A 21,805-nucleotide genomic window follows, 5' to 3' on the forward strand; every position below is an offset into this window, starting at 1 on the left:
TAAATGCTCGTGCATTTTTACATTTTAAATAATTACACACCAGGGTTTTTTTTTCTGCACCCCCCCCCCCCCCCCCCCCCTCTCTCTCTGGCAGGTTAGCTTGAGCAGCCTTTTCTCCTGTAATACAGAAAGAAGCCTCGCTGCCTCCCCTCCCCCTTTGAGTCCACTCTCTGACAAAGATAGAGGCATATTTCCCAGTATTCCCACCAAAACCAGACCCCACAGAAGCACCAGTCCACGCCGACGTACCATCTGGGTCTCTGCTACAGGTTCCTCCGTGGGTTCTGGTTTAGTAGTGTTTTCTCCATGATTAATATCTCCCTGTGAAGGCATGGACCCTTAATTCCCAGAACACCCAGTTTGTGCTGCCATTAAAAATCCCAAACAAACTGGGTAAAACTAAGAGTGAAAGAGCCGCCATATGATGGAGTGGGGGGGGGGGGGGGGGGGGGGGGGGGGGGGGGGGGGGGGGGGAGAGCTCCTAACCTGGAAGACTGTGTTTTAAATCTGAGTTGCAGTCACTTTTTCATGTCAACTGGGCGCGTGAACAGGTTAAAGGGGAATAATGGGGTGGAGGGTGTGTGTGTACTGGGAGCACCAGGCCTGCTCAGCTAGTCACCAGTTAGCATGTAGCTGCTGGGTTCAACTCCCCGTTTGCTTTGTGTTTTCCAGGGAAAGTGGAACTTCATGGCAAACGGATCGAGGTTGAGCACTCTGTCCCCAAGAAACAAAGGTACAGAAGCACCTTCACCCTTCCTCTCCATGTCCTCCTCCTCTTCCTCTCTGAAGCGAGTCATGTGTTGCATCTCAGGCCTTCCTCTGCAAACAGCTTCTCTTTCTGGACACGAAATGTTGGCAGGGCCACGAGCACGCGGATCTTCCAGGCGTTGCATGTCGTCTGGAAGCTGGAAGTGTCCGTGAGTTGGGGGGGGGGTTAAAGGTGGTATTTTTGGTGGTGTTTGGTTTGCGTCACTGTTGACGTTGTCGGCCATTGCTGTTGAACTGGAAGTGGAGCAGCTTTGACTCCACTGTGTGTGTATGTGTGCGCGCGCGTGATTTTTCTACTTTCACGTGAAGGTCTGGTGGTGGTCAGAATCCAGTTGAACAGGTGGAGATGAAATCTAGCAGAGAAAAGACCCCAGCAGGAACTACACCTTTCATTTACAGTGCCCACCTCCCAGGCAGTAAAATATTCGCTTCATCTGGGAACGTTGTCATTCTTTCTAGCATTAGCCTAAAGCGTATATATATATATGTGTATATATATATATATATATATATATATATATATAATTTATTTATTTGCAATTTTTGATTGACCGGACTTTTCGTGTTTTTTAAATCTCGTGACGCAAAATAGTTCCACTTTTTTTTATCATTATTTTATTACTTTTACTATCATAGTTAATTGAAACGAGCTAAACGTTTAAGAGAACAGATTTTCAATGGTGGATTTATTAAGCACGTATTTTAAATTTATTGGATTTCTTTAGTTTAAAGAAAAAGTTTCCTCTAAGTAATGAATTTAGAAGAAAATTATTTTCAGCTTCATCAGTTTCTCTGTAGCTACTTTGTGGACAGAGTTGGTTTGGTTTTATTTTATTATATATATATTTTTTGTCGTGATATGTATATATGTATTTTTATTTTACTTTGAACATTTTTGTTTCAGACGTAAAAATTAGGATTTTTAAAATAAAAGTTTCTCAGTTAAAAAAAACGAGTCTGCGTCACGTTCAACCAGAAACTTTAATGAACATAATTATTTAAATTGAAATAATTTAATGTGGTTGGAAGCTCGCTGTGTTCGTGTGTTTTGGTTTATGTTTACGTGTACTGCTGTGTGTGTGTGTGTGTGTGTGTTTTAGTGCGTTTTGGTGCTCAACTCGCATTTGATCTCAATGTGTCCTGGAATTTGCTTCCAGTCCATCATTCCTGCCTGTAACCTTTGGCACAGATACGAGAAGAGCACGGCTGTGTGCACGGCCCAGTCCTCCGTGTGCGTGTGTGTGTTTATGATCAGGATGATCGATGAAGCAAGTGGCTTTAAATAAACACCAACATAATTGCTGGCTTGTTGTTAAACATGAATTCAGGTTAAACATGGAGGTTAGTCTGGGGGGCTCGCTCTGCTGCGCGCGCACAGTGAAAAGGCTGCAACATGGCAGCAGAGGAAGAGGAGAATAAGGAAGGTGATTTGCGTGGGGAGTTGTCCCCAACATGGCCGCAGTTTGTCAGACTTCTCCAGAGGATCCAGATTTGTGACCCGGGACCTCCGTGGGCCTCTCCGTGGACCCACTGGTCCCACTGCACGTGGCGCATCACCACTCCACGTCAGGCAAAATGGCGCAGGATTGCGTGAACACTTGCGTGCCCTTCCGGGTCTCTTCGGCGGCGCCTCGTGCACTTTCCTCTCAGCAGCGCAAAGTCGGCTGCTGCACGTGCGCGCGTGGAAGCGTGGAAGTGGGAAGGAAATGGTTAAAATGAGAGTTTTATGTTTTTGGAAGCGTCTCTTAAAATGGCCGTTCACGCAGTCAGCCAGCACGCGCCACATCATCCTCATCCACTCACAAAAGGGCGGTTGTTTGTATATGAACGCGCGCGCACGACAGTGGTTCACCCTGGACGTGCACGCGCCCATAGGAACCAGTTTATTTTCAGTAGAGGATCCAGTAGGTTTCTGGTCTTTATGCTTTAAAAGTCTCACCAGTTTGTTTCTGCCAGTCTGGTTGTAAAACCAGTTAGTCTGAACTGGTTTGTCTCTGAAATGGAGCCTGGATGGAGGGGTGTGTGTGTGGGGGGAGGGAGGGGTGTTTAGAGGGAAACAACCCTTATGAAGTGGGGGGGGGGTCTACTTTCCACAAGAATACCATTTCAATCCTCTCTTTTGGCCCTGCCTTGGCGTTGCTGCTCCAGGGGCTGTGGGGCCCTGACCCCTGACCACGCCGCCAACATGGCGGGTGTGTGTGTGTGTGTGTGTGTGTGTGTGTGTGTGTGTGTACGTACGTATGGCGTTCATAGAGAAGGGAAATGGAGGAGTTTTAAATTTCTGAGACAGTCATCGTATTCATGGGGAAGTCGCAGGAATGTGTATCACGCTGGGGGGGGGGGTTGGAAGGTGGAGGAGGAAGAGGTTCGGGGGGGGGGGGGGGGGGGTGTGAGTGGGGGGCAAGCTGGCCTGTTAGGAGAGGAAACGTAAAGACTTCCCCTCTAATAAAATCCTAAAACTAATCTGCTGCCATTATTTGGGACTTCAGGACGATTTAATGTGTTGGTTAATTAATATAATTATAAAGCTGCAGGAGGGGGGGGGGGGGGGGGGGGTAAATTTGAAAACTTATATTTCAGATTTTTATTGATTGAAATGTAATATTTCTCTCCTAGTTTTTTTTTTATTTGGTTGTGTTTTTGTTTCTTTCACACACCAATAAAATTTCCAAAACATTTCCATCTGGAACTTGAGTTCAACTGGTTTCTAATGAACACACACACCCCTCTCCACATACACACACACACGTCCAACATACACACACACATATGCACACCGTCCTTCTGACGTTTAGAAGAAATTTCATGGCTGCATGTTTTGGTGACTGAGGGGGATGTGTGTGTGTGTGTGTGTGTGTGTGTGTGTGTGTGTGTGTTGGGTGTGGGTTTTAAGCTTGTGTGTGTGTGTGTTTTCAGACTGGGAGGATTTTTAAAACCAGTTGTTTGTAATGGTTTAAGGGGTATGTGCTGGTTCGATAAACAGTCTGAAAGCCTGCAGATGTAATTTATTTTCTTCATATTTTATTTTTAAACTCGGTGATTCGTTTCTTTTCGCTGATGAGGTTGAATTCTCCTGGATCTGTTCCCGTCCCGGACCGGGATTTACAACTATTCCTCTTTTTTTTTTTTTAAATCTTTTTTTTGTTTTTTTAGAGAATGTTTTAAATGGCCAGTTTTTGTCATTTCCTTTCATAAATCTCCGCTCAGGTCTTCTCCCTGATCTATCTGCAGCTGATTTTTTCCTACGTCTGGGAAAAACAAACTGACTTCCGTAAAAAGTTAAGAACTTTTATTTTCATATAGATTATATTTCAATTTGAAAAAATTCTTTTAGGATGTTGATTGTCTGATATTTTGATAAATAATAATAATAATGATATATATAATAATAATATTTATTATTATTATTATTATTATTAATAATAATAATAATAATAATAATATTTGTTATTATTGTTATTATTAATAATAATAAAAGATAATAATTTATCACTTCCACTGTTCTCACAAAAAGTATTTATGGAAAAGTATAAGAATTATAAACTCTGGATCCATCCATCCATCCAGTGGTGATGGTCCAGCAGGTTGGTTGTGAACTGGGCAGACTGGTAAAATGGCTCCTACATTTTGTTGATACTGTTTCGAGCTGTTGTCTTTGGTTTGAGGAAATTGATCTGTGCGGTCTGATTGGAAGTGTGTGATTAATGAGAAGATGAGGACACAGATGGAGCGGGGGGGGGGGGGGGATGTCTGACCAGCTGCCTCGTGCCACTTTTATGTCAGTTGGGACTCAAACCAACAAGCTTCTGATAAAAACACACATTTGCAAATATCTGGAATGGTTTTTACGTAAATTCAGCTCTCAAAGTGCAGCTCGTGGGCTGAAACAGTTACTGCTATCTGTTCATGAAGGACTCAACTAGAGACTGGAACCAGCGGCGTAGGGACTGGAACCAGCGGCGTAGGGACTGGAACCGAACTAGCGGCGTAGGGACTGGAACCGAACTAGCGGCGTAGGGACTGGAACCAGCGGCGTAGGGACTGGAACCGAACTAGCGGCGTAGGGACTGGAACCGAACTAGCGGCGTAGGGACTGGAACGGAACCAGCGGCGTAGGGACTGGAACCAGCGGCGTAGGGACTGGAACGGAACCAGCGGCGTAGGGACTGGAACGGAACCAGCGGCGTAGGGACTGGAACGGAACCAGCGGCGTAGGGACTGGAACGGAACCAGCGGCGTAGGGACTGGATCCGAACCAGCGGCGTAGGGACTGGAACGGAACCAGCGGCGTAGGGACTGGATCCGAACCAGCGGCGTAGGGCCTGGATCCGAACCAGCGGCGTAGGGCCTGGAACGGAACCAGCGGCGTAGGGACTGGAACGGAACCAGCGGCGTAGGGACTGGAACGGAACCAGCGGCGTAGGGACTGGATCCGAACCAGCGGCGTAGGGACTGGAACGGAACCAGCGGCGTAGGGACTGGATCCGAACCAGCGGCGTAGGGACTGGAACGGAACCAGCGGCGTAGGGACTGGAACGGAACCAGCGGCGTAGGGACTGGAACGGAACCAGCGGCGTAGGGACTGGAACGGAACCAGCGGCGTAGGGACTGGAACGGAACCAGCGGCGTAGGGCCTGGAACGGAACCAGCGGCGTAGGGACTGGAACGGAACCAGCGGCGTAGGGACTGGAACGGAACCAGCGGCGTAGGGCCTGGATCCGAACCAGCGGCGTAGGGCCTGGAACGGAACCAGCGGCGTAGGGACTGGAACGGAACCAGCGGCGTAGGGACTGGAGATAAGTTTCAGTCAGTGTAAAACCAGTTTAATCTTTTAAAAAAAGGTCAAACCTTCCAGTTTGCTGCATGGAGGCTGGAATATCCAGGAGATCCACTTCTACATGTCGGCTGTGGTCTTAATTCCAGCCGAACCAACCTGAAAATATCAATAGTCCAGAAAAGAAACCGATCCTACTAGTTGTTTTCTGATATCATTGTTATTTTCATCATCATCATCCGTAGCAGAGTTCTGGCTTTTCTGTCTGTTGCATAAATTGTGCAACTTGAAATGAAGGAGGTTTCCTGCATGTGAAGAGCTGCAGGGAGGGAGACGGGCTGGGCTGGGCTGGGTTTCCTTCCCTCTCTCGGCCGGCCAATGGGAGGAGGGGGGGGGGGACGGTGGGTGGAGGGAGGAAGGGGGGGTGCGACCAATCAGCTGGCGGCAGCTCCTGTGAGTGGTCACCCGGCGCTTTGCTCCGACACGCTCTGTGTTCACAATGAGATTTCCTGCCTCTGTCGGAACGCCGCTGTCTTCCGAACGATGGAGAGGAAGGCAGGCGGTTGCCGTGGGCGACGGGAAGATGGATGCATGTGTTTCACACCTTTCTGCATTTCTGGAGGGTCGTAGACAAACGGATCGGCTGATGGTGACGCTGTAATGTGAGCCGACAATCCACATCTGTAGTTTTTACTTCCGTCAAACTACCGGCTGGCCTCAGATCAGTGAGGAAGACAACGGTCCGTCAGTCTGCTGACCTGGTTCCAGCCGGTCTGAACGTACCTCCGCTTTATAAGACGACCTGCAGAACGTCTCTGTCCTGCTGAAGGGGGGTCGAACTGAAACGGAGTCATGTCAGCTTCCAGAGCAGATTCTCTGACAGACGTTCCTGATCAGTTTTCCTCTCCGGAAAATTTCACGATCAGGAAAATGTGTCTTCAGGACAGCAAAAAACAGGATAACTAAACCTAAAACTGCCCTGAAAGTCTGTCAGCTGCTCCATCTGATGCAGGCCGGCCAGCGTGGAAGGAAGGATAAACGTGTTTATTTGTATCCAAACGGATCCGGATAATACGACCGGATCAACCAGGAGTCATTCATTCTGTCTGGAGAAGACTTGACATCAACGCCTGGTTCCGACGGCCCTGTTTGGTCCGTTTCACAGCCATACATCATCATAAAAGACCAAAGAATGGAGAACATCTGTGTGATCCAGGTGTGCTGTGGTTTATCTCTCCATCCCATGAATACGGCGCGTTAATCCGTTCACTTCCAGGTCCAAGCTGCTTTCTCAGAACCGTCAGCAGAACGTTGAAGAAATCTTTATTTCCCTGCTTTGGCCTCGTGCCCACAGATGGAGTCGGAGGAGATGGGAATCTCATTTGTCCACATCGGATTAAAGAACAAAATCCATGGAAACTGTTTGTTTCCTGCAAAATCTCACCAAATTTTTCCATCCAGACTCTGAGAGAGGAAGATTCCCGCTGTTTGCTTCTATCAGAGACCAAGATCCAGAACTCGCTTTGAGCAGGACGGAAAGGAATTCTGGGCTGGAATGACCGAGCCGACCCGTACCGAACCATACTGTACCAAGTGGTCTCATACTGATCTGGATCCTCAGAGGTGATGGAGCTTAGCTGAAGGAACGGTTTTAGGATGCGTAGAGTGTCTGCAGGTTTTTCTTCTTCATCTGAAACTCTTGGAGCTCGTTTGCTGGTCGATGCAGCTGAGCTGATTCAGGTCCTGTATGTTCAGCCTGACTTGGTGTCAGCTGATGATGATCATATTATGTATTATTGCTAACATTCATGCATCATAGCATCATCTTCATCAGTGAGGCCCAACACCTCTGCCTCCGGTGGATGTGTGTGTGTTGACATTTTAGACGTCATGCAGCTCTGACTGGTTTCAGACTATAACTAGTTTTCCAGATTCCAATCTGGATTTTAGCCGAGCAGGTTTTTCTGCTCATGACTGCTTGTAGAATCTGTAACGTGGTTTTTCTAAACCTTTAGTCACTGTCCTGTTATCTTCTGGGCTGTAATGAAGGCATCATCGTGTAGTTACCACCCTGCAGCACGGCCCTGATAAATCCAGATCCGGCAGGCTGTTTCAGTCCTCAGTATGGAACCAGAGTCACACCAAGCAGGATCTGCGTTCCCAACATGGCTGCTGTTCCAGGAAGACGGATTAAGGACAAAAAGATTCCTGGATTTTTACTGTTTTAGTACCAATTAGGTTCATCAATACTTTCAGGCTTTTTTGGTATCATTTATATAAGCCAGGATGCAGCAGATGTAGCAGACAGGCCAGGATGCAGGTTTAGTTAAATGCTTTGAATGTTTAATTAAAAATCCAGAAAAAATGTCAACATCAGTCTGAATAGATCTGAGATTCAGAACCTGCAAGACTAAAGATAAACAGAAGAATTCACTTGTTCAGTGTGCAATAATATTCAAAACCACTACAGATGATTTGATTCATTTTATTAAATTAGATAATTTTTGTAGTATTTATACTATTTGATCTTGAGGATTTTGGATGCTTTAAACGTCATTTTGTGCTTTGTTTTCTTATTTATATTGTTTTATTTTCCTTTATTTGTAGTTTCAGTTGTGTTGAATGTGTGTGACAGATATTTATTGTTATAAATAAAATTACTTGACTTGTGCATGACATTTACAGAAAATACTAAACACGTTAAAGTTTAAAATACATGGTGCTCAAAGCAAATAGAAGTAAATAAGAATAAAACATGTCAAAGTGCTCTGAGCTGTTCAGTGTTAATAAAACTGTAAAAAAAAAAAGTGTATATAAAGAAATAAAGTCACACATTAAAGTAATATTGATTTAAATAACCACTATTTAGTAAATATAGCTTCATTTTATTTGTTAATAATAATCTTAATGATCAGATTTTCTGGTAATGTTAAATAAATCCATGCATTTTATTTGAATCAGTGGAAATAACTTTGTGCTTGTGCTTTTATTTAGCAGAATGATAATACTTTAAATGACCTCATAGTTTTTAATAGAACTTTTTATGGGTTTATGTGTTGGTTGATAACAGGCAGAAATAAACACAGATTTTACAATCATAGAAAGGAAAGGGTTAATCTTATTTCCTCGTGGTTATAACGACCCATAAAGAAAAGAATCCAGGCAGCAGCGTCACAGAGAGGTAAAATCACGTCTGCATCAGCTTCCCGCTGCGTAAACGTTCATCAGTTCTCCTCATCTCTGCACCTGAACGCACCACGCGTGTTGACGGGGAAAAGATTTCACGTCATTTCCTTCCAGTTAAAGAAGCAACAAGTTTCTGCTGAAATGAAACAAATTATACGAAGCTGATGCTAGACGGACGTTTTCACGTGAACATCAGAGATATAGTAGAAAAACTGAATTCCTTCGTTCCAGTAGACGTAAACCTGATGGGTGGACCAGCATGAGTCACACGTCAGCGTCGGGTGTCGTCGTGCTGGGAGGATGACGAGGAGGATGAAGAGGACTGATACAAACTGTTAGCCGAGTATTTATTGATCCGTTCCGGTTTGGGGTTAATTATCCTGTTGTTTAGAATAAATACTGGTCCTGATCGAGGTTTTCCTTCCTGGTCCTGATGGAGGTTTTCCTTCCTGGTTCTGGTCCAGATGGAGGTTTTCCTTCCTGGTTCTGGTCCTGATGGAGGTTTTCCTTCCTGGTTCTGGTCCTGATGGAGGTTTTCCTTCCTGGTCCTGATGGAGGTTTTCCTTCCTGGTTCTGGTCCAGATGGAGGTTTTCCTTCCTGGTTCTGGTCCTGATGGAGGTTTTCCTTCCTGGTCCTGATGGAGGTTTTCCTTCCTGGTCCTGATGGAGGTTTTCCTTCCTGGTTCTGGTCCAGATGGAGGTTTTCCTTCCTGGTTCTGGTCCAGATGGAGGTTTTCCTTCCTGGTTCTGGTCCTGATGGAGGTTTTCCTTCCTGGTTCTGGTCCTGATGGAGGTTTTCCTTCCTGGTTCTGGTCCTGATGGAGGTTTTCCTTCCTGGTTCTGGTCCTGATGGAGGTTTTCCTTCCTGGTTCTGGTCCTGATGGAGGTTTTCCTTCCTGGTTCTGGTCCTGATGGAGGTTTTCCTTCCTGGTTCTGGTCCTGATGGAGGTTTTCCTTCCTGGTTCTGGTTCTGATGGAGGTTTTCCTTCCTGGTTCTGGTTCTGATGGAGGTTTTCCTTCCTGGTTCTGGTCCTGATGGAGGTTTTCCTTCCTGGTTCTGGTCCTGATGGAGGTTTTCCTTCCTGGTTCTGGTCCTGATGGAGGTTTTCCTTCCTGGTTCTGGTCCTGATGGAGGTTTTCCTTCCTGGTTCTGGTCCTGATGGAGGTTTTCCTTCCTGGTTTGCCTTCATGCGGACCCAGTTGTTCTACTGGACTCATGTGGGTCACATAATGAACTGTATATTTTGTCACCATTTTCCGTTTCAATTTTTCTGTTTCTTCTGTTTTCTTTACAAGAAAATGTAATAAAACAAAAAGGAGTCTGCAGCCCAGCAGAACGTACAAATCAAGGCGGATCTGCAACATGAGAGAAACATGAGAAAAGGAAAACCCGACTCGCTGGGATTCAGCAGTCTGCACATCCTGTGTTTAAACCCAATCACGCGTTATCTAGATGTAGCTGCTATCATTCCTTCATTTCCAGCTGAGCTTTGAACCTCTATTTATGCCTTAACAGGACGAGGTGGCGGGTTTCTAGTGGCCTAATCCTGCATGTTGGATTGTTTTTATTAATGAATTAGAACTGAATCTTACTTTTTTTGTATAAAAAAAAATAGTTAAATTTGTTAAAAAATTACTTTGTATTCATAAAAAAAACTAGTAACATTTTTAAATGTAGCATTTTAAAATAAACAAGCTTTTGCAAGCTGCATTTTGTCACTCAGACAGAAAATGGAGAAGCAGATTTTTAGTGTACTGTCCCTTTAAGAAAAGCTCCTCTGCTCCCCTCCTCCACTCCTCTGATTGTTTCTTTGCTCTGCCTCAAACCATCTGTCCTCCCTCTCTCCGCTCATCGATCGCTCCTTTGCTCACCAAAAATAAATGGCGCACACATCTGGGCACATGCATGACACACCAGCACATGAGAGGGACCGGACGGGGGAGGGGACGGAGGAACAATCAAGAAGTGAAGACAAAGAGAGGAGGAGGAGGGTGGAGACTTGTTGGTTGGGGCCCGGGGGCTGGGTCTGCATGCTGGTCGGGGGGCCCCTCGTGCTACTGTGTGTGTGCATTCACCAGACCGCCGCTCCTCCAGTCCCGCTTGTGAACTGGGTCCATGGCACACGTCACGGCGTCTTGTTTCTGTTTGGTCCAGAACTTTCTTCTTGTTTGGGAACCACCGAACCCTGCAGGTGTGGGTCGGTTCGGTCCGTCTTTTCCGGGTTTCCTGCCTGCTTATCCCGTGCTTCCCAGTTGGTTTCACTCAGTTTTCCGTTTTCATGCAGAATTCCTGTTGAAATGATGACGTTGAGCCCGACTCTGTTAATGCAGGGTGAGCGTTCTGGTAATCTGGCTGTGTTACCACGGTAACATACTGGAGACATGACCTGCTGGGATGTGAAGGCTCCTGTCAGGTGATGGGAGGAATGGTCCTGGTGTCTGAGTGAAGTCTGGGAGTTTTTCCTCTGTCAGACTGGAGGAAGGATAGACTCTGAGGCCCAGTTTCTCCTTCCTGGTTCTGGATGCTCCGTGCTGGTACCAGACAGGAACTCATCTGGTTCTGGTTCTGCCTCGCTCTTGGTTTGAGTTTGGGAAAAACTGAATCCACGACAGCTGAACAGCTTCTAGGTTGGATCAGAACCTAGTCTGTGACGACGATGGAGGGAAATGTCCGACTCATCAGGCAGCAGGGATACGTGGGAATAGTCCGAACCGGATCATCTGGTTTATTAGTGGAAGATGCTGATGAGTCCTCGCAGTGGCGGCTCCTGCTGTGGAAAGCGGCTGTAAAACTCTTTGTAGCAATCAAACGGCACGACTGTGCGGCTCCGCATGTGACGTGTTGCATGTCGGGATCTTTCCTGTCTGAGCATCGCCGAAGTTTGTTCCTGTTCAGGGAGAAAATCTGATTCCTGCTTCGGGAATTTTACTCAGAGGAGAAGCTCGTGTTGTCATGTGATGTTTTTGTTCCCCTGGAAAGCTTGAAATGATGATAGTAATGATGATTATTTATATTTAAAACTAGTTATTTGTAGATAAAAACATCACAGCGGACATAAAACCTTTTTTATCCAAACGAAAAAAGATAAAATAATTAAATTTGACCCTCTTTTTGCCTTCGGATGTGCAGAATCAGGATCTTTCAGAAGTTTATGTTTAGTTAGACTTTTCAGTAAAGTGGAAATTAAATTATGAATTTCCCGTCTCAGTGGATGATTTCTTGTCTTGGATCAGTCCTTCATCAGACGCAGTTTTTACTGATTAAACAGTCTTTTAATTTTCATTTAATTTCCAAACTGCTCTGCATGTTTATTATAAATAAAAACAGATAAAAAATTAATTTGTTCACATCTTTTCTGACAATCCCTGTTACCGTCTCATTAAATTCTCTTTAATGTTCTGATTCATGATTTTATGAATAAAGTTGGTGCCATGTGGTTTTTCTTCCGGTTCGGATCGTCATGTTTTGTCCCTCTGAAGTTCCCGTTTCTGTTGGAAGCAAAGCCTTCCTATGTGCTGATGGAAGGCAAACCAACGCTTTCCTTCAGCTCCTCCTCTTCCTCTTCTGGTTTCAACAGGCCTCTTATAGAAAGCATTAAATGGAGAAGACCCGCCTCATCTTGTTTAAAACCATCAAACTTCTTTCTTTTTAGTCAGGTTTAGAACAGATTTTTAGGCTTTTTTTGTCTTTCTCTTCATTTGTATTTTTTTCTTTCTGTGAAATGAGACGTAAAGGAAGAGAGGGGAAGAAGTTTTTTTTCTCACCGGAGCTGAATTCTTTACATTTTTCAGCTGGAAAGGGAAAGAAAGTGAAGATTAAAGAATCTATAGGACACCGGAGCTTCTGATTGGCCAGCAGCTGTTTCATGCTGAGCTCTGATTGGCTGGGAGGAGTTTGTCTGTCTGGCTGTTGTTTCACAAACAGACGTTCCTGTGTTTCTTCTGCCTGTTTGACCCACTTTACTGCTTTCAGTCAGCTCCACATCAACACAGATACAAAAATAACAAATAAGAATTTTTCTATTTTCACTGAAACAAAAAGAAATTTCAGATTTTAGCAGGAAGTTTATCAAGTTTGTTAAACTTTCATTTGATCAGAACAAGCTTTTAGCAAAACAATTTGTTTCTTACATGATTATAAGCTAAAACAGCTTTTTTTTCTCATTTAATTATTTTAGACATGAAGAGAATATATAAGTACATACACATGTTTTATCCTGACTATAATCCAGGTGTTTTGGTTTTTTTTTTTTAATCAGTTTTTGGATAGAAGCTGAAAATGTGGAGCTGAAGTCCATCACAGCACTCAGGCCTCATTAGCAGACATGGTGGAGTTAAACCACCATCCAGATAAGAATTCCAGTTGAAAGCTCATCCAGCCGCCGTTTAGCAAAGCTGGAAGTCGCAGCAAGTTGTTGAACGGACCGCAGCTCTGATGCGGCTGCTGCAGAAGGAAGCCGCGTCAGGATTTACAGAACTAGAACAAACATTTCGAAATGGGAACAAATAGTCTGTTTTCATGTTGCCGTTGATGATTAGTCCAGTTACAAACTGGACATGAGCTGGAAATATTATTGTAATATCAGTAATACTAATTATTGTGTTACTGTTAATAATATTACAATCATTAAATAATCGGTAATAGAATTAATTAATAATACAAATAATAATTCCTATTTGTGCTTTTTGTCTGGTCTTGTTAGACATCTGAATGTATTAAAAAGAAAACATTTTAGAATTAACCTCCATTTTATCAGCTGTTTCTGAATTCACCTAAAAACGGCTTAGAAAAAGAAAAGCTGAGCTGTGGACTCTTTACTTCGTATATTAGAGGGATTTATTTGGATAAAACTTTGTACCAGCAGTTTTTCAAAGTACTTCTCTACATATTTGGTTGATACATTTTTTTATTGTGTAATAAGAATAATTTAACGACCCAAGAAAAAAACCCTAAAAAAAAAAAAACAACGTCCCTTTTCCATCAAACTGAGAAGTCTCATCGTTTTTCTTTAGTTTTGTTTCTCTGTTTTGCATTTTAATAAATCAAAATGAGATATTTAAGAACAACAAAAAATCTTGAATTCATCTCACGTTTGTGATGATCTTCAGCTCCAGATCTCTTACTGGGAGGAAACCAGTTCCCAGGTCTGGTCTCCGTATCGTCCCCATATAAGCAATAATTCACCTTTCACCATTTCAAGTTTACAGACACGTTCTAGACATGAAATCCAGTTTACCTGCTAGGATGATGATGATGATGAAGGGTTTATCATGTATGTTGGTAGAGTCATGTGACTGCTCTCCACTCATATGTGTAAAACCAGTTAGCAGCTGCTGGAGCGTAACAGAGAGGCTACTGGTTTGAGGGGTCAGGGGTGCCCAAGTCCAGTCCTGGAGATCTCCCATCCTGCAAACTTTAGATGCCACCCTGTCCAACACAGCTGAGTCAAACAGCTGAATTCCTCTTCTGCATGTCATTCAGCTCTGCAGAGGCTGCTAACACACCAACTTCCTGCTGCATTCAGGGACATCGGTTCATCCCATGTCCACACCAACTTCCTGCTGCATTCAGGGACATCGGTTCATCCCATGTCCACACCAACTTCCTGCTGCATTCAGGGACATCGGTTCATCCCATGTCCACACCAACTTCCTGCTGCATTCAGGGACATCGGTTCATCCCATGTCCACACCAACTTCCTGCTGCATTCAGGGACATCGGTTCATCCCATGTCCACACCAACTTCCTGCTGCATTCAGGGACATCGGTTCATCCCATGTCCACACCAACTTCCTGCTGCATTCAGGGACATCGGTTCATCCCATGTCCACACCAACTTCCTGCTGCATTCAGGGACATCGGTTCATCCCATGTCTACACCAACTTCCTGCTGCATTCAGGGACATTGGTTCTTCTCAGTGATGGGAACCTTAACATATGAGAAACATTACACCATTTTTATCACATCAAATGTCTTCATCAACCTCATGGACTGACAGCAGCTCTACAGAGGTCAGTTCTACAGAATCACATCATTTTTATGCCATCAAGCTTGATTTATGTTGTTTTTTTCCTTATGAATTAAAACCAACCTTTTAAAGAACATTTCCAAAGATAGTTTCATATTACGGAGACGTTTTCCAGAGTGTAGAACGGATTCTCTGCTGCATTATCCCGGTGTTCAGGTATTGATGGTGAGGTGTCTCCCATTGGTTCTGGTTGTGATAGATGGATGGATGGATAGATAGATAGATACTTTATGTGGATTTGCTTATTCTAACTGATGAATGTTGATTGATTCCTGTTTTCTGACTTGCATAAATGTTCTCAGGCAAGTCAAATAAATGTGAACCAGCCTCAACAATCCTGAAAAATATCTTAACAACTACAAAGACTTCATATAAATATCATCTTGGTCCGAAAGGCAGCTGTGTAACATTACTGCAGAATGGCAGACACATGACATGTAAGACCATATTGTATGTTTCCTTTCATTTATCAATATTTGCTCTTCTATCATCAAAATATTTAAAACTATGTTGGCTATGACGTCTAAACTAAAGTGATACTGAAATAATTACTAAGTAATAGTAATCAAGGTAACCTGTTAAATTAATTGTGATATTATTTGATGATTGCCCAGCTGTAGTTTCTCCCATCATGTTGCTATGCTACATGCTAGCATCGCTACTTGTTGGTGTTTGCGGACATCCTCTGGACTGTGGGATCACAAGCTGCCTCCTTTTACAGGGGGTCTAGTTAATGAGAGGCCAATAAATCGTGATGTTGTGGTCAATGATGACTAAAATGGAGCTTCTATGGTTGGTCAAAACAATGATAAATGTTTGGTTTCAGATGGAAATCACTGGTTTCTAGGATGCTTCAAGTGTACTTGACAGAGCTGGTTTGAAACAACCACATTTGTTCTAAATGGTCCAAGATGACCTTTGTTTGGGTTGTGGTTCTAGTAGCATGAGTTGCATCATCTGAATAGTGTTTTAGACGTTTCCATGTTGGAAAAGCCAACATTAAGTGTGTTCGCCATAAATACATGTGGACCATCATTATCTATTGATCAGAGGGAAATACAGATTATAGATTTCGACTAGATAATATCAGTATGTAAACGATTTTTCAGCAGAAACAGATTGTTCTGGTTGGATTACTTGTTCCAGTTGCCATAAACCAACCCATTACCATGGAAACCACAAAGCTTACTCATCCCCTGAGTCCTTCAGGGTTGTTGGTTACCAGTACTTTGTGCCTGTAGGAACTGTTTGCAGTAGACCTGGTTCCTGTAGGAACTGTTTGCAGTAGACCTGGTTCCTGTAGGAACGGTGTTTGCAGTAGACCAGGTTCCTGTAGGAACGGTGTTTGCAGTAGACCTGGTTCCTGTAGGAACTGTTTGCAGTAGAACTGGTTCCTGTAGGAACTGTGTTTTCAGTAGACCTGGTTCCTGTAGGAACTGTTTGCAGTAGACCTGGTTCCTGTAGGAACTGTTTGCAGTAGACCTGGTTCCTGTAGGAACTGTTTGCAGTAGACCTGGTTTCTGTAGGAACTGTTTGCAGTAGACCTGGTTCCTGTAGGAACTGTTTGCAGTAGACCTGGTTCCTGTAGGAACTGTTTGCAGTAAACCTGGTTCCTGTAGGAACTGTTTGCAGCAGACCTGGTTCCTGTAGGAACTGTTGGCAGTAGACCTGGTTCCTGTAGGAACTGTTTGCAGTAGACCTGGTTCCTGTAGGAACTGTTTGCAGTAAACCTGGTTCCTGTAGGAACTGTTTGCAGTAGACCTGGTTCCTGTAGGAACGGTGTTTGCAGTAAACCTGGTTCCTGTAGGAACTGTTTGCAGTAAACCTGGTTCCTGTAGGAACGGTGTTTGCAGTAAACCTGGTTCCTGTAGGAACTGTTTGCAGTAAACCTGGTTCCTGTAGGAACTGTTTGCAGTAGACCTGGTTCCTGTAGGAACTGTTTGCAGTAGACCTGGTTCCTGTAGGAACTGTTTGCAGTAGACCTGGTTCCTGTAGGAACTGTTTGCAGTAGACCTGGTTCCTGTAGGAATGGTGTTTGCAGTAGACCTGGTTCCTGTAGGAACGGTGTTTGCAGTAGACCTGGTTCCTGTAGGAACGGTGTTTGCAGTAGACCTGGTTCCTGTAGGAACAGTGTTTGCAGTAGACCTGGTTCCTGTAGGAACTGTTTGCAGTAGACCTGGTTCCTGTAGGAACTGTTTGCAGTAGACCTGGTTCCTGTAGGAACTGTTTGCAGTAGACATTGTTCCTGTAGGAACTGTTTGCAGTAGACCTGGTTCCTGTAGGAACTGTTTGCAGTAGACCTGGTTCCTGTAGGAACGGTGTTTGCAGTAGACCTGGTTCCTGTAGGAACTGTTTGCAGTAGACCTGGTTCCTGTAGGAACTGTTTGCAGTAGACCTGGTTCCTGTAGGAACTGTTTGCAGTAGACCTGGTTCCTGTAGGAACTGTTTACAGTAGACCTGGTTCCTGTAGGAACGGTGTTTGCAGTAGACCTGGTTCCTGTAGGAACTGTTTGCAGTAGACCTGGTTCCTGTAGGAACTGTTTGCAGTAGACCTGGTTCCTGTAGGAACTGTTTGCAGTAGACCTGGTTCCTGTAGGAACTGTTTGCAGTAGACCTGGTTCCTGTAGGAACTGTTTGCAGTAGACCTGGTTCCTGTAGGAACTGTTTGCAGTAGACCTGGTTCCTGTAGGAACTGTTTACAGTAGACCTGGTTCCTGTAGGAACTGTTTGCAGTAGACCTGGTTCCTGTAGGAACTGTTTGCAGTAGACCTGGTTCCTGTAGGAACTGTTTGCAGTAGACCTGGTTCCTGTAGGAACTGTTTGCAGTAGACCTGGTTCCTGTAGGAACTGTTTGCAGTAGACCTGGTTCCTGTAGGAACTGTTTGCAGTAGACCTGGTTCCTGTAGGAACTGTTTACAGTAGACCTGGTTCCTGTAGGAACTGTTTGCAGTAGACCTGGTTCCTGTAGGAACTGTTTGCAGTAGACCTGGTTCCTGTAGGAACTGTTTGCAGTAGACCTGGTTCCTGTAGGAACTGTTTGCAGTAGACCTGGTTCCTGTAGGAACTGTTTGCAGTAGACCTGGTTCCTGTAGGAACTGTTTGCAGTAGACCTGGTTCCTGTAGGAACTGTTTGCAGTAGACCTGGTTCCTGTAGGAACTGTTTGCAGTAGACCTGGTTCCTGTAGGAACTGTTTGCAGTAGACCTGGTTCCTGTAGGAACTGTTTGCAGTAGACCTGGTTCCTGTAAGACGGAGGGAGTTTTGTTTGGTTTATGTGAATCCTCTTCCATAATTCTCCTCCACGGGTTTTGGTCTTTCATGCTCTCTCTCTCTCTCTCTCTCTCTCTCTCTCCCACTTTGGGATTAAAATGGAGGCTACGCCTGCAGGTCACATGTCTGACACAGGCATGTGGTCTGCACATGCACGCACATGCACATACATGCAGATACATGCACATACACATGCATACAGACTAGTGCACACGGCCAGGCAGACGTATGTGAAGAGCAAAGGGAGGAAGAAGGGCAGAGAAAAGAGGAATCCCCTCCCCCCAGCTCGAAAGTGTGTCACACCTCCTCCTCTCCCGAGGTGGGTGTGTCCAAGTCGGGGGTGTGCCATATCACATCCCCTGCACAAGCTCACGTGGTGTGAAGCTGAATGTGTGTGTGGAGGGAGGAGCTGCTGTAGCAGATCATGGTGGTGGTGGCTCAGAGCCTTCCAGAAAATCCTCACAGAGACCAGTCTCTGCTGCAGGACTGCAGGGTCCAGGTCCAGTCTGCAGGACCGTGGGGTCCAGGTTCAGTCTGCAGGACCGCAGGGTCCAGGTCTAGTCTGCAGGACCGTGGGGTCCAGGTTCAGTCTGCAGGACCGCAGGGTCCAGGTCCAGTCTGCAGGACCGTGGGGTCCAGGTTCAGTCTGCAGGACCGCAGGGTCCAGGTCCAGTCTGCAGGACCGTGGGGTCCAGGTTCAGTCTGCAGGACCGCAGGGTCCAGGTCCAGTCTGCAGGACCGTGGGGTCCAGGTTCAGTCTGCAGGACCGCAGGGTCCAGGTCCAGTCTGCAGGACTGCAAGACCGCAGGGTCCAGGTCCAGTCTGCAGGACCGCAGGGTCCAGCGAACCTTCGAACCACATGAGGAGGAAACGAGCCGACGAGTCGAGGAGGGAAAATACTCACGTTGTCGTTCTGGACTAACCTGGGAAAATATAAACTTTAATTTCTTCTGAGTTTAAGTCGATTAGCTGGAAAACAACATGTTCCAAAATGTTGCTTTTTTTTAACTTTAGATCTAAATAACTTCCCTTCTGATGAATTCACTTTTCTGCATCAATTTACAAATTAATTTTTTAATTATAATTACATTTTTGACTTGAAAATTAATTTTACATTTATATATATGTATATATATATATATATATATATATATATATATATATATATATATATATATATACATATACATATATATATATATATATATATATATATATATATATACATATACATATATACATATATATAAATGTAAAATTAATTTTCAAGTCAAAAATGTAATTATAATTAATATATATATATATATATATATATATATATATATATATATATATATATATATATATATATATAATGTGTTGTTATTAACCCTTTAATCCGAGTTCAGATTACCAGACAAACCTCAGTGACATCCGCAACGTAATAATCAGGAACATTTAGACATTTAGGAACATTTAGGGACATATAGGAACATTTAGACATTTAGGGACGCTTAGAGACATTTAGGAACCTCATGAAATGTGTCCGTCTCTATGTCTGAGTAAATTACAATAAAATAGGATAAACATTTCTTTATTTATAGGATAGTGTTAAATGTTTAATCATTAATGTTGGGCTTGGAGACACTTCCTGCCTGGTTTGTGGACATCAGCCTCTAAACTCTTCGTCTCATTAATTTATCTTTATGGCAACTAAAAGATCAAGATTTCTGTAAATAAGTTTTAAAGAAAAACCTGGAAGAGATTTTAGTTTTTATACAGAAAAACATTTTCTATCAGATTCAGGTTTGAAGTTTGAGCAAGTTTAAATAAATTTGTTTTTATTATTATTATTATAATTATTTATTTTTATTATTATTCATTTATTTTCTGAACCGCTTAATCCAATTCAGGGTTGCGGGGAAGCTGGAGCCTATCCCAGCTGGCTTTGGGCGACAGGCAGGGTACACCCTGGACAGCTCGCCAGTCCATCGCAGGGCCACACAGAGACAAACAACCACTCACGCTCACTCCTAGGGGCAATATAGAGCGACCAATTAACCTAACATGCATGTCTTTGGATGGTGGGAGGAAGCCGGAGTACCCGGAGAGAACCCACACATACACGGGGAGGACATGCAAACTCCACACAGAAAGGCCACTGACCAAACCTTGCCTCAGCCAAGGATCGAACTCTTGCTGTGAGGCCACAGTGCTAACCACTGTGCCACCGTGCAGCCCATTATTATGATTATTATTTAATCGTTGTTGTAGTTATTTTCCTTTTTTTAAAATAAATGTCCAGCCCCTTGCTGTTTTATTTAATTGTAAAAAAAACAAAACAACAGAATTATTATCTGAATTTTAACGTGAACTGTAAAAGTTTCAACGTCGCTGAACAAACTTATTTCTTCTCTTCACACCGTTTTAGCTCCAGTTTGGACCAATGTGTTGCAGTGAAATTTGTTTCTCAGTGGATGTTTCCTGCAGCTTCCATCTCAGAAAACATTTCAACATTTTTCACACATAAATTTGATTAAATCTGTTCAGATATTTAAAATCAGGAGTTTTATTTCCACTCATATTTTAATTCTGTAAATTAATATGAAAAGCAACTTAAATTAATTAAACTTTAAATTTGATCCAATGAGCATTTTTTGTCTTGATAAGGAATAAAAAGCATCTGAACAGAACTGGACTATGTGGCTCATATTATGTTCTAACTGGGGTGAACTGGAGCGTATCTGTAAAAACATGAGAACCACAAAAACAACAACAAATAAAACGGTTTGTGGAAAAAGAAAACTTCATATACTGCAGAAAGTCCAGAAAAACTATAAAACTCCTTTTTTCCTCTTAAATGGACGTTTTTCTGTTTGTTTTGAAGCAAACTGAGCTAAACGCAGTGGATGTAGGAGCCTCCGGTCTGGCTCGGATAAATTTGGAAAAAGTAAAAATAACACATAAGATATTAACTGTAGTAATAAAAGTAACTGTAATCTAATGAAAGTAACTGTAATCTAATAAAAGTAACTGTAATCTGTAACGAGACCAAGGTGAGGTCTGACGTTTCTTCTCTGCAGGAGGATAAAATGCTCCGTCTTTCCCATCTGATACATGAGACACCCCCCCCCCCCCCCCCCCCCCCCCCATTAAAGAGGGAAAAGCAACAAACTGTCTCTAAAATCATCTGAAACTGAAAAAAAAGAATAAATAAAAATGGAAAAATGATCATGACTCTGGTTTTAAGTTGCAGTTCAGGAGAATTTTTTTCCATAAAAAGCAAACAATCGTGATGAAATGATAACTTATGAAGCTAATATTTAGCTGAATGATTGTTCGATGCGATTCCCATGTTTTCAGACTTCTGCACCTGTCGACAGGTGTTTCAGTCATAGCGCTCTGTTTTCTATTCTTCTTATTTCAGCTCCAAACAAACGTGGTATTTTCCTGAACCATGATCCATCCTGACCTGTTTCTGTGTGCGGTTGTGTGTGTGACTGTTGGGAAAATCTCCCTTCCTGAGGTGTGTGAGTACGTCTGAGGCGGCTGCATGTTTAACTTGTAGATCTGGAAAAGTTCCTCTCACCATCATGCGACTTGTCATTTCCAGAAACGTGGAATTAAAAATATTGTCTAAGTTGTAGCAGCGTGGGTGATGTTGCTCCTGCTTGTCGTCAGACAGTATTTCTGCGTTATGGTGCTGCTGTTTTCCTGCTCCGACCCACTGGTTCCAGCTTGTTCTGGCTGCGGAAGCTGGACTGGGACGAGCTGGACCTCCATGCAGGAGTGTTTGAGT

General features: G+C 43.7%; 1 protein-coding gene across 1 annotated transcript in view; it reads left to right on the forward strand.

Moving 5' to 3' along the window:
• The window catches only part of igf2bp1 (insulin-like growth factor 2 mRNA binding protein 1), a gene marked incomplete at both ends in the record, with an annotated part of 46,271 nt that overhangs the window by 589 nt on the left and 23,877 nt on the right, over nucleotides 1-21,805 (forward strand). Inside the window, one exon of the mRNA XM_079253344.1 lies at nucleotides 673-733. Within this exon, the coding sequence (XP_079109470.1) occupies nucleotides 673-733 (61 nt within the window). The remainder of the gene's footprint in view (nucleotides 1-672; nucleotides 734-21,805) is intronic.

The sequence above is a fragment of the Telmatherina bonti genome (genome assembly GCF_933228915.1).
Source record: "Telmatherina bonti genome assembly, chromosome: 14".
Classification (NCBI taxonomy): domain Eukaryota; kingdom Metazoa; phylum Chordata; class Actinopteri; order Atheriniformes; family Telmatherinidae; genus Telmatherina; species Telmatherina bonti.